Source organism: Palaemon carinicauda, chromosome 5 (assembly GCF_036898095.1).
Source record: "Palaemon carinicauda isolate YSFRI2023 chromosome 5, ASM3689809v2, whole genome shotgun sequence".
In the NCBI taxonomy this organism is placed as follows: Eukaryota; Metazoa; Arthropoda; class Malacostraca; order Decapoda; family Palaemonidae; genus Palaemon; species Palaemon carinicauda.
This window is the reverse complement of record NC_090729.1, coordinates 95,105,444-95,118,276: the sequence shown is the minus strand read 5'-3', so window position 1 is coordinate 95,118,276 and position 12,833 is coordinate 95,105,444. Positions and strand designations below refer to the sequence as shown.

Here is a 12,833-nt window from a genome sequence, read left to right as displayed (position 1 = left end):
TTCCTCACTTTAAAACGTCTCAATCCAGCCAGGAATCTCCATATCAGACTGGTTCTCGACAGTGCAGTCATAGTTCACTGCCTCAACAGAGGAGGTTCCAGATCAGCCCAAATAAACCACGTCATGTTGCATATTTTCTCCATGGCGGCAATGCACAAGTGGCACCTGTCTGCAGTCCTTCTAGCAGGAGTCCGGAATGTGGTAGCGGACTCCCTTTCCCGAACGACTCCGCTAGAGTCGGAATGGTCACTAGACCATCGATCTTTCCAGTGGATACTATCTCAAGTCCCGGGTCTCCAGGTGGATCTGTTTGCGACGGAATCCAATCGCAAACTAGATTGTTACGTAGCCCCCAACCTGGACCCTCAGGATTATGCCACGGACTCTATGATTCTAGATTGGAATACCTGGAAGACGATTTATCTGTTTCCTCCGGTGAATCTCCTGCTGAAAGTTCTGCACAAACTCAGATCCTTCAAAGGTCGAGTGGCTCTCGTAGCCCCCAACTGGCCCAAGAGCAATTGGTTCCCCTTGTTGCTAGAGCTAGGTCTCAGACCCCGGCGGATTCCCAATCCGGTGCTCACACAGACAGTACAAACTCGCAATGTGTTCGCTTCCTCAAGGATTCTGAATGCCCTAACTTTATGGACTTTATGAAGTTCGCAGCCCAACGAGGTGCGAGCATCGATCCTTCGAATACTATTTTCCTGGAATCCGACAAAAGGGAATCTACTCTCCGACAATATGACTCAGCTGTCAAGAAATTAGCTAAGTTCTTGAAAGATTACCAGGTTGATAAAATGACAATGAACCTAACTGTGACATTCTTCCGGACTCTCTTCGAATCAGGCCTGGCGGCCAGTACCATTACTACAATTAAGTCAGCCTTGAAAAAGATCTTCCATATTGGTTTTGGCATTGATTTAACAGATTCAGATTTCTCATCCATTCCGAAAGCTTGTGCCAGGCTAAAACCTTCCATCCGGCCTAGCGCAGTTTCCTGGTTTCTAAACGATGTTCTTAAGCTGGCCTCTGACACTCCAAATGAATCCTGTAACTATATGGCATTATTAAGAAAGTCACTTTTCCTTTTGAGCCTCGCCTCTGGCTCCAGAATCTCGGAATTGTCAGCTTTGTCTAGAGACCCAGGTCATATAGTGTTTCTCTCTTCAGGTGAGGTCCTTCTCTCCCCTAACAAAGTGTTCCTGGCTAAAAATGAGGATCCCCAGAACAGGTGGTCCCCCTGGAAGATTGTTCCACTTCCTAGGGATCCATCCATGTGCCCAGTTACCACCCTAAAATCCTACTTAAGTAGAACTTCCACTACAACCACAGGGCCCTTATTTATTAGAGAGCACGGAGGAACTATTACCCTTAAAGGAATCAGGCAACAAATTCTTTATTTTATTAAACAAGCTAATCCTGAATCATTCCCACATGTCCATGATATTCGAGCTGTGGCTGCATCAATTAATTTTTTCCACCATATGAAATTTGATGAGCTCTCAAAATATACGGGTTGGAAGTCCCCTAAAGTTTTCAAACGCCACTACCTAAAATCTTTAGAAGCTCTTAGATTTGCCACAGTAGCTGCGGGGAATGTAGTTCCTCCCGAGGGTACTGAGTCCTAATCACAACGCCTTGCTCTGTCCTCTTTCCCTCCTGCCTGGCTTACCTGTTGTTCCTACCTGTTTTATTTACCATGATGTATTATTTATTATTCTATTGATCGATTTCACGAATTATTTTGATCTCATTTGTTTTTGGAATCCCCAAGCTGATGTTCCTTGGTTATGTTAATTATTTATATCTATGATTGTATGCTTTACTGCATTTTGCTTATCAAGCTGTATTAACATTATTGATACCTGTTGACTTTCCCTTCGGGTTTCATTTTGATTATGTATCATGTCTAATTGTCTCTGTCATTTACGTGTTGATCTATTTTACAGGTTTCCATATCCCTCTTTTTTATATTAAAATTCATCAGCTATATTAATTTTGTGTTACTGTATTCCCTTCAGGTAGTTAGCCTTATTGGGTCCCCATTCTCTGGTACGATTTCACTGGGCGACACGGGTCGGAGCCCAGAAAAGGGATTTTGACGAAGGAAAAATCTATTTCTGGGCGAGAGACCCGTGTCGCCCAGTGAACCCACCAGTCCCTCCCTAATTGGGCCCCAATCTGGGGTGCTATAAGGAGTGACGTCACTGGCGTGGATTGTCTAGTAGTAGTACGAGGTAGAACGGCACCTCGCTGTTCGGGGATTTTGACAGGAGATATCTAAATGGTGCGAGGCCTCTGGTTGTGATTTATCGCGCCCCAGTATTATACCGACACCTTATACAGGTGAGCGAGCTGGGTTCAACCTGGCATTCCCATGCAATTTTTTCTCTGGTAATATATAGCAGTTATATACCTTAGAAATGGTGCTTTAGGAGCATTTCACTGGGCGACACGGGTCTCTCGCCCAGAAATAGATTTTTCCTTCATCAAAATCCCTTTTTTGGGTGAGATAGCCATGTCGTCCTGATAGAAGGTTCCTTAAAGTAGCTTCCTAAGGTATATTTGACTACAGTGATATTCCCAGAGAATTTAACTTAAGGTCTCCAGAATTCTAACTCCTGGCGCGAATATCCTTAAAGTTTCCTTTTAGGATATCGCATATCAGGGGACGTATTCTTCACACGCCACATAGCACTCTGCACCCCGCATAGCGTTTACACTTCGAGGGGGAAAAGTGGCAATATAATAGAGGAGCCGTTATAAAGTTCTCCTTCCTCCGTTACTGTTTGAGTACTCAGATGGCGCCATAATCGTCCGCCATCTTTATTCCATGTAGCGTTAAGCCGGTACTTATAGATACAGTATTATCAGGAGGGATCCTGCCAAGGCCTTTCATAGAAAGGAGGGCGGGTCCATTAGGACTACATGGCTATCTCACCCAAAAAAGGGATTTTGACGAAGGAAAAATCTATTTCTGGGCGAGAGACCTGTGCCGCCCAGTGAAATGCTCCTTAAGCACCATTTCAAAGGAATATAACTGCTAATATTACCAGAGAAAAAATGTAAAGGAATGCTAGGTTGAACTAGCTCGCTCACCTAATGGTGTCGGTATAGACTGGGGCGAAATACCAGAGGTCTCGTACCATTTAGACTTCTCCTCTTCGAAATCCCCCAATAGTGAGGAGCCGTTCAACCTCCCCTGCCTCGCAGACCAGTACTACTAACTCAACCCACGCTTGCCCATCACTCCTTACAGCACCCTTAAGTTTGGGGTCTGAACAGGGGGGGAGCAAATAGGGTGGGTTCACTGGGCGGCACAGGTCTCTCGCCCAGAAATAGATTTTTCCTTCGTCAAAATCCCTTTTCTGGGCTCAATCCCTGTGCCGCGCAGTGAAATAGTACCAGAGAAAACGAACCCAAACTTTATTAACTATACGGGAACGAATAAAAATCAACATAACAAACAGTGGTTTAATCAAAAGTTAACGTAGAAGACGGACGTCTTTAATAACATCAGCATGATAAGGTATAATATCCCAGGAAGGGAAGACAAAAGAACATTAACTTAAAACAAAACCAATTAAGGTCAAACACTGGAACAAATTACATACACTTGAACACTAAAGAAATACAGTTCGTATGGAAGAATAAATTGAACAATGATAATAAAATGGCAATGTTACGAACTAGGAACACCCATGGGTGTGATACAACAAACCGAACTCAGGTAGGAACTGTAAGTGAGGCAGGTAAGAGGAAGAAGGTGGAAGATATAGGATTCAGGGATTAGTTAGAAGGAATTTGTCCGGGGGATACCACGCTCCCTGCAGCTACGGTAGCGAGTTGAAGGGCCTCTAATTGTTTAAGATAGTGCCGCTTGAACACTGAGGGGGATTTCCATCCGGTATATTTAGAGATATCTGTAAAGTTCATATGATGGAAAAAATTTATTGAGGTCGCTACCGCCCGAATGTCGTGGACGTGAGGAAAAGACTCTGGATTGGCCTGTTTAATAAAATACAAGATCTGTTGTCTGATCCCTTTCAAAGTTATAGTCCCTCCCCGCTCCCTGATGAACAAGGGTCCCGAGGTCTTATAGGAAGTCCTTGATAGAAAGGACTTTAGAGTGGTAACCGGGCATAGGGAAGGATCCTGAAGGAGAGGGATGATTTTCCAGGAGGACCATCTATTCTGAGGGTCTTCATTTTTGGCCAAGAAGACCTTGTCTGGGGAGAGGAGGACCTCTCCTGACGGAAGGAACTCTATGTGGCCTGGATCCCTTGATAAGGCAGCTAATTCCGAAATCCTGGCGCCAGATGCCAAACTCACGAGAAAGAGAGTTTTCCTGAATAGAGGGATATACTCACATGAATCGTTGACGGTTTCTGACGCTAGTTTAAGAACATCATTGAGAAACCAGGAAATCGGGCTAGGACGAGAAGATGGTCTCAGTCTGGCACAGGCTCTTGGGATCGAAGCTAGCAATGAATCTGTTAGATCTATATTAAAGCCGATTAGAAAAATCTTCTTCAAGGCAGACTTGATGGTAGTAATAGTGTTGGCTGCTAAGCCCGACTCAAACAAGGTTCTGAAAAAGGTTACCGTTAGGTTTAGTGTCATAAAGTCAGTACTAGAATCTTTCAAAAACTTAGCTAGTTTTTTGACCGCTGAGTCATATTGACGAAGAGTGGAGTCTCTCTTGTCAGATTCTAAAAATAAAGTATTCTGGGGGTCTATGTTAGCCCCTTTGTGTGCCGCAAACTTCATGAAGTCCATAAAGTTAGGGTGGTCTGAATGTTTGAGGAAGCGAACACAGTGCACGTTTGTACTATCTGGGTCAAAGTCGGGTTGGGAATCTGGTGAGGGTGGAGATTCAGCTCCAGTAAAAGAGGAAACCAATTGCTCTTGGGCCAATTGGGGGCCACCAGGGCTACTTGACCTTTGAAGGTTCGAAGTTTGTCCAGCACTTTCATCAGTAGGTTCACCGGTGGGAAAAGGTAAATCCTTTCCCAGGCGTTCCAGTCGAGAGACATGGCATCCGTGGCGTAAGCCCGAGGGTCCAGGTTGGGGGCCACATAACATTTCAGCTTGTGGTTGGATTCCGTCGCGAAGAGGTCTACCTGGAGATCCGGCACTTGGAAGAGGATCCATTGAAAGGATTTGCGATCTAGTGACCATTCTGACTCCAACGGTACCGTCCTGGAGAGTGCGTCTGCCACAACGTTCCGAACTCCAGCCAGATGAACGGCGGATAGGTGCCATTGGTTTGAGGCCGCCAGGGAGAAGATTGCCACCATCACGTGATTGATGGGACCTGACTTGGAGCCCCCTCTGTTTAGACAACGGACTATGACTTCGTTGTCGAGGACTATCCTCAGATGTTGTTTCTTGGCCGGGGAAAGACGTTTCAAGGTTAGTAAGACAGCCATGGCCTCCAGGACGTTTATGTGAAATTGCTGGAACATTGTGGACCAAAGGCCCTGAACTTTCCTGTGTTGGGAGTAGCCTCCCCAACCTGATAGGGAGGCATCCGTGTGGATGACTATCCTTGGAGGGGGGTACTGCAACGGAACCGATTTTGATAGGCTCTTGGCGGTTGTCCATGGGAGAAGCCTCTTCCGAAGAATGGGAGGAAGGCGTGTCTTCTTGTCCCGACGTTTGGTGTTCGCTCTGGAGCGCCAAACTCGGTTGATGTCTTTCAGTTTCGCTTTCAGAAGGAGGTCTGTCACTGAAGCGAATTGTAGGGACCCTAGAATCCTCTCCTGGTTCCTTCTGGAAGTTACCTTTTCCCCGAGAAAGCGTTTGGTATTTTTCGCAATCTCTATCCTCTTGGACCTGGGGAGACATAGAGTGTGAGAACGTAGGTCCCACCGTAATCCCAGCCACTGAAATTTGGTCTTTGGTGTCAGACGAGACTTTCCGAAGTTTATCTGGAATCCCAGAAACTGAAGATATTGGATCACCTTGTTTGTTGCCTTGAGACAATCCTCGACGTTGTCTGACCAGATTAGCCAATCGTCCAGGTATGCGACGACTTGGATTCCGTGGGATCGGAGTTCCTGAATGACCGATTCCGCCAGTTTCGTGAAGATTCTGGGCGCGATGTTGAGCCCGAAAGGCATCACTTTGAACGTGTAAGCCTTGTCGTCCAGTCTGAATCCTAGGAATGGGCGGAAGTGTCTCGCTATTGGAACGTGATAGTAAGCATCGGTAAGATCGATGGAGGTGGTGACGGCCCCACGGGGAAGCAAGGTTCGCACCTGCGAGACGGTAAGCATGTGAAACCTGTCGCATTGAATGGACAAGTTTAGTCGAGACAGATCGAGGATGACCCTTCGGCTGTCGGAGTCTTTCTTCGGAACGCTGAATAAGCGACCTTGAAACTTCAGATATTTCGTTTCCTTGATCGCGTTCTTGCGAAGAAGATCTTGGGTAAACAAAAGTAGGTCCGGTGTCGAGGGTTGATGGAATCTGTTCGGTGGAGGAGGCCCTTCTATCCAACTCCACCCCAGGCCCTTGGAGATTATGCTGAAGGCCCAAGGACTGAATTTCCAGCGACTCCGGAACACATAAAGTCTCCCTCCTACCTGAAGACCGTCAGTAGTTGGAGGTTTTACCGCCTCGGCCACCACGTGACCCTTTTCCACGGGAGAAATATCTCCCTTTGCTTCTGTTCTGAAAAGAACCCCTCGAACCGGGGCCCCTGCCTCGTTGGTATCCTTGGGAGGAAAACCGGGACTCATAGACCGGGTTATAAACAGGAGGTAAACGAGTTCGAAGCCACTTGGTTTTCGGGGACGAGGACATACTTCACTTGGGGCTGAGACTTGGAGGTGGAGGGTTGGATGCCCTGAGAGACCGGGGCCGACTGGACTACTTGAATAGGTTGGCGGAATTGGGTAGAGCTATAAGGGCGTAGCCTTTTTCTGCCCCGGGAGTGAATGCTCGATTGTTCGAACTTCCGTTTGGGAGTGAGACCCCAACGGACTTTGAGGCTCTGGTTCACTCTGGCAGCTTCGCTCAATACCGAGTTGACCATGTCCTCCGGGAAAAGGTCCGGACCCCAAGCAGAGGCTTTAATGAGCTTATTTGGCTCATGGCGGATAGTGGCTTCAGATAAGACATGCTTACGGCAACGTCTTTTGGCCACCAAGAAGTCGTAGCAGTCTGCTAACAAAGATTGCAGGGTGGCTTTAGTCATAACTTTAAAAGAGTGTTCCTCGTCATAAGTAAGAGAAAACATCTCCGCCATAGTCGAGATGTTGAGGCTCCGGCTAAACCTAGACCGGGACTCGAACTCGAGTCGGATTAAGGTTTCAGGTAGTCTTGGGAGGCGTTCACTGAATTGCGTCGATGCACAGTCCGCGGATAGCTTACCAGAAGTGAATGTCGATTGAATGTTAAGCCAACATTCATTATCTGATGGGAACAGCAGAGATGTAGGATCTGTCTCCCGGAGTTGTGGCAAAGGCTTATCTTCGGTCACTGCCTGAAGGGCTAATTCAACCATTTTGGTGACGCAAGGAGTGGGGTCTGTTCGTCCACAAGAAACATGGTGTAAGTACTCTTGTGGGGGGTCAGCATGGTGTTTGTACAACCCCACTCATTTAAGGTTCGAACCCAAACAGACTGAGCCTGTTCCTTCGGAAAGATAACGGTCTCTTTAGGGACCTTATCTAGTCGGACAAGAGCCTCTTCCGTAAGCCGGGCGAAGCCGGGGAAAGGAAATTGAAGACCGGGAGGGAAGAACTCAAAATCTTCAATGGGCCTGGTACCAAAACCCTCGATGGTCAACATTCCGTCCGTGAAAGGACAGTGGAGCGCCATTTTCCACGGGTTGTTCTTCGTGAAGGGTGGAAGTTTTGAGGCGTCCGGGATGAGGAACTGCTGTTGTTGAGGCAGTCCACTTTCCAGGGTATCTAGTCTTCTGGTGACGGCAGAAAGTATAGAACTAATCTGCTCTGTAACGACCCTCGACAACATATTCGTGAGGGCCTCCGGGTCGAGGTTGGTTGTGGTAATTAAGGGGGATGACTGCACTCCCGGGTCCTGAGACATAGGGGCAGTGCTAGTCGAGTCACTAGGAGCTCCGGGGAGGGGAGCCTTCTTGGGCTTCGATGATCCAGGTAGTGTAGGATTCTGACGAGTCCTCACTAAAGGTCTTTTCTGAGATTTGACCTTGGCAGGAACCGAGAGCGATCTTGGGGAGGATTCGTGGTTCCCTTCAAAACCAAGAAAGGAAGAATTATTAGAAGTTGGAGAAAAAGAGGGGCTAAGAAGAGAGGTCTTAGCGCCAGACCCACCTGCCTCACTTACAACCTTACCTGTGTCAGGTTCGTCAAAAACCATGGGCTCTATGTCTAAGGTCAGAGCCGTAACATTGTCTTCAATGGGGTCCGGGTCGTCAGGGATGTCTGTATCCTGGACGAGATTGAGTTCTACGATTTCCGCAATGTCAGCAATTATAGGAGCCGCCACTTGCCTAGGCACTGCTGCCGAAGATTTTGCGTTCGGGTAGATAAGTCTACAATAATCTGAGAGGACGTAGGGCTTCCTGGCCTTTACGTTACGGGCGAAGCCGCCTACCCACAATTTCAAAGTGGCTCTTGCTGAAGTTTTAACCGCCTGGGAACTCTGAAAGAACGGGGATAAGGTTAGCAAACCCGAGGACAAAATGATAAATGAACCCGAAGATTCATAACAGAAGTCAATGATTATCTATCATATTGATGTCGCCCAGTGAAGGGAAGTAAATACAAAAATGACTGAAAGAGGCTCACCGAATCTGAAGCGAGGGTGGAGATAAGGTCATAACAGATAAGGCAGTTGTCAGGGTGCCATACCACAATATCGTCCATCTGGATCCCACAGTCCGCGTGGGACCGACAGACAGCATGGCCGCAAGGCTGGTGAAGGACGGCCGCGCAGGCTGTCATCCGGCAACGGACCACCTGTAAAAGGAATAGTCCATGAGCATCTACTAGTTTCTCTATAAGGGGTCCCAGAGGGTCCGGGACCTGCCAGTTAATAAAATAAATGTATAGCCTTAGACTAAACATGCAGAGAACTGAGACTATTCCAATAGCAATCCGGCAGAGCCGGGTATGAAAAAGGATGCAAAAAAACAGTGATTAATATATAATCATAACTAGTTCCGGGGCCCCCGTGGCCGGGGAACAGGGTTGGTAAGTAAACTTAAAGTAAACTTAAAGTAACTTAAAGTAAACTTAAAGTACCCAAGATACATCCTTAAAGTACATAAATAGAAAACGCCAATTATGATCTAAAACTAATGTCTGTAATGAATAGGGCTCCCGGAGGGAGGATATTAATCAAAACCGTGTCAGTGTCAACCGATCATGTAGTTAAGAGCTCGGCGGCTCCGATGTCTGATGACGGGAGGGTATGACGGGAGGGTACAACGGGAGAGCGCGGGGGGAGCCAGTGGAACCCCCCTACCTTACCTGAGGTACCGGGACAAAGGTAATGATTCATGTAGAATATAAAATAATGATATGGGATATAATAAGTCCTATACGGACGATAATAGCATGAGGTACCGTAGGGGAGGACACTCCTAATATAAGTGCTCATTCTAACAACCGTAGTTAAAAGCAAGGTTACACCAAGGTGCAGTTATACCGACTAATCACGTGTGATAGTCCCCGGTGGTCCCGGCCTTCCCCCTCCCCGACCGATGGCGACGGGAGGGGGGAGACGAAACCGCCCGGTATGAATGAATGAGACTAAGTCATACCCCGTTGGTATACTCAGTCCTCAATATGTCGGAACTTTGATGGAAGACTGAGGTACAAGCATACTTGACCCGTAAATCATAACCAACAACCATCGAGTGAGAGGAAGGGTGTACACTGAAGGGGGGGGGATGGAATAACCTCCCCAACTTGTTGGGGGGGTGTAATGGTACAGGGAAATCGCCAGTGCGCAGTGGTAGACAGGGCTACCAACTGGAGATCCCCTAATCATGACATGAAAATCCCAAAAATATGATCATAACGGAGTAAGCAATAAATATAATATCAATGCACAAATACATAAAAATAATTAATGAATTAAAAGCGAAATCACGTAAGTAAGGTTAGGCATGCAGAAAAAATATGGCGAGAGAGGGACTCGGGCGAGTAAAAAAGGGAGGAGCATGACGCCATCAGGAGATGGAAAGCAGGGGTACCAACCTAGTTACTGAAGCGGTAGATCGAACAGTAAAAACAACAAAATACGCGAGAGTCCCACTCGAACCAAACGTAAAACTAGGTGGAGCGTAATAAAACAAAAGGTTTTACTAATAATAAGTGAGATGGTCGAAATAAAGCTCCTAGAACTAGCGAAACAATCTCAATGTTGACGCTATCCACCAACATGCACGAATGCAGGCATACCAACATAACCTACTCCTGATGAAACGCTAACACCGATATCATAGGATAACATAAAATAAATGCTATATGAAAGCATAAAGTCGGTGTACTAAATGAATATTGCTATATGAAAGCATAAAGTCGGTGTACTAAATGAATATAAGGAAAAAACTCCTAAAGGATCGAACGAATATAAAAGACGGACGAACTAACGAGACAAAGGGCAGAGGCGAAAGAAAGAACGGGGACGCCGCTCATATAAACACTTCTCAATAATAAAAACAAAGATGACACTGCCCAATCTCGTTAAAAACTCATGGATAAGGTACTTAACTTCGATGGGGTATCTTGGGAATCGGCCATCGAGAGAAAGTTAATGATAAATCCAATGAAACACACGAAATAAAAAACTTGGACTTATATCAAACAGGTGCTTGAAAGGAGTGATGGGCAAGCGTGGGTTGAGTTAGTAGTACTGGTCTGCGAGGCAGGGGAGGTTGAACGGCACCTCACTATTGGGGGATTTCGAAGAGGAGAAGTCTAAATGGTACGAGACCTCTGGTATTTCGCCCCAGTCTATACCGACACCATTAGGTGAGCGAGCTAGTTCAACCTAGCATTCCTTTACATTTTTTCTCTGGTAATATTAGCAGTTATATTCCTTTGAAATGGTGCTTAAGGAGCATTTCACTGCGCGGCACAGGGATTGAGCCCAGAAATAGATTTTTTGCTTCTCTCAAAATCCGTTTTTTGGGCTCAGGCCACGTCGTCCTGATGGAAGTTTACCAGAGCATTAATATATCTGTGGATTTCCCAGCTGTGCCTTAAACCTCAAATCAATATTTCCTTGGTCATCTAGACCTAAGAGACATTACCGTTATATGTCATTTCTTCTAATCCTATACTATGTTAGTGCTTCCTGCCCCCTACAGGGAAGAGTCGAACTAGACTCGGGAAAAAAGTCTCGAAGTTGCACATTTCATATGACCCACCTAGCCTTCAAAAGGATACAGTGGAACCTCTACATACGAATTTAATCCGTTCCAGAACCAACTTCGGATGTAGAAATTGATCGGATGTCGAAACGAATTTTCCCATAAGAATACATTGAAATAGGATTAATCCGTGGTTGAGCCCAAAAACCTATGATAACTTCTTAATAAACTACTACACATAATTTTCCCATGAGAATAATGAACACTAAATTAGATAATAGACATGTAAATAAGAAGAATAGACATGTAAATAAGAAGAATTAGCAAAAAATGATAAATAAAAAACGGGTTTTTAGCGTCACTTTACCTTAGAAACTCCAGCGCAGGTGTTGTTCGTCTTCGCTACGCAGAGAGGAGAGAGGAGACGGACGGACGGCGAGGAGGTAGAGAGGTTAACTACGATAAACGTAACACTACCGTAACTTATTCTAACTTACACTAAGTGAACTTTAACATAACTTAGCTTATTTTTTTTTTATTTTTATATTTTATATTTTTTTTTACATTTTCTTTTTTCTTTTTGATGATTACGTAATTTTAATCACTATCACTTACATTTAAAATTGACTGAATTTCTTTTGCTTCACTCTTTTCCGTTTTCTGTGTTTCACTTTCTTCCTCTTCACTCTTTGCCGTTTTCTTCGGTTCACTTACATCCTCTTCATCGCGAGTTCGCTTCGCAGTTTTTTTAAAGAAAGCATCGATAGATAATTGCTTCGTACGGCTTTTCAGAATGTTTCGAAAGTGCGTTAGGCAAACATCATCGAATTGAGAAACTACACGACAAACCTGCAATTTCTTTGGATGGTATTTGTCGATGAAGTCGACCACGTCTTGATATTTTCCTAACACCTCTTTTATTTGCGCTGAACCTAACACATGTTCTACCTCCTCGCTCTCTTCCTCGTCATCACTCATGTGCTCCGACATAGCATGGAGTTCCTTGAGCTCATCCGTCGTCAGTTCGTCGTGATGTTCGGCGACGAGTTCCGTAACGTCATCTGCGTCGACCTCCAGACCCATGGACTTGCCAAGGGAGACGATTTCCTCTACGGCTTCCGCTGCACCGACCACGGGATCAGGTTCGGGGTTAAAACCCTCGAAATCTCGGGGAGAAACTGCATCAGGCCACAGCTTCTTCCATGCAGAATTGAGGGTCCGTCGAGTTAATCCCACCCAAGCCTGATCAATGATCTTTAAGCAGTGCACGATATTGAAGTGGCCCCTCCAAAATTCACGCAAAGTTAAGTTGGTGCTTTGCGTGACATTAAAGCACTGCTTGAATAAGTGCTTGGTGTACAGCTTCTTAAAATTAGAGATGACTTGCTGGTCCATGGGCTGGAGGATAGAGGTGGTATTTGGTGGAAGATACAGCACCTTTATGAACTTGAATTCATCGAAGATATCATCTTCAAGTCCGGGGGGGTGAGCGGGTGCATTGTCAAGGCATAGC

General features: G+C 45.8%; 2 protein-coding genes across 9 annotated transcripts in view; both read right to left on the bottom strand.

Annotated features, from left to right (window-relative positions):
• Nucleotides 1-12,833, bottom strand: part of LOC137641374 (sesquipedalian-1-like) — an 893,367-nt gene that overhangs the window by 692,915 nt on the left and 187,619 nt on the right. The window lies entirely within an intron of this gene.
• LOC137640491 (uncharacterized) lies at nucleotides 6,817-9,406 on the bottom strand. Its single transcript, XM_068373026.1, has 2 exons — nucleotides 8,787-9,406; nucleotides 6,817-8,640 (listed from the first exon to the last, which is right to left on the bottom strand). Exons 1-2 carry the CDS (start codon nucleotides 9,063-9,065, stop codon nucleotides 7,504-7,506), a joined length of 1,416 nt encoding a protein of 471 aa, XP_068229127.1. The 5' UTR covers nucleotides 9,066-9,406; the 3' UTR covers nucleotides 6,817-7,503.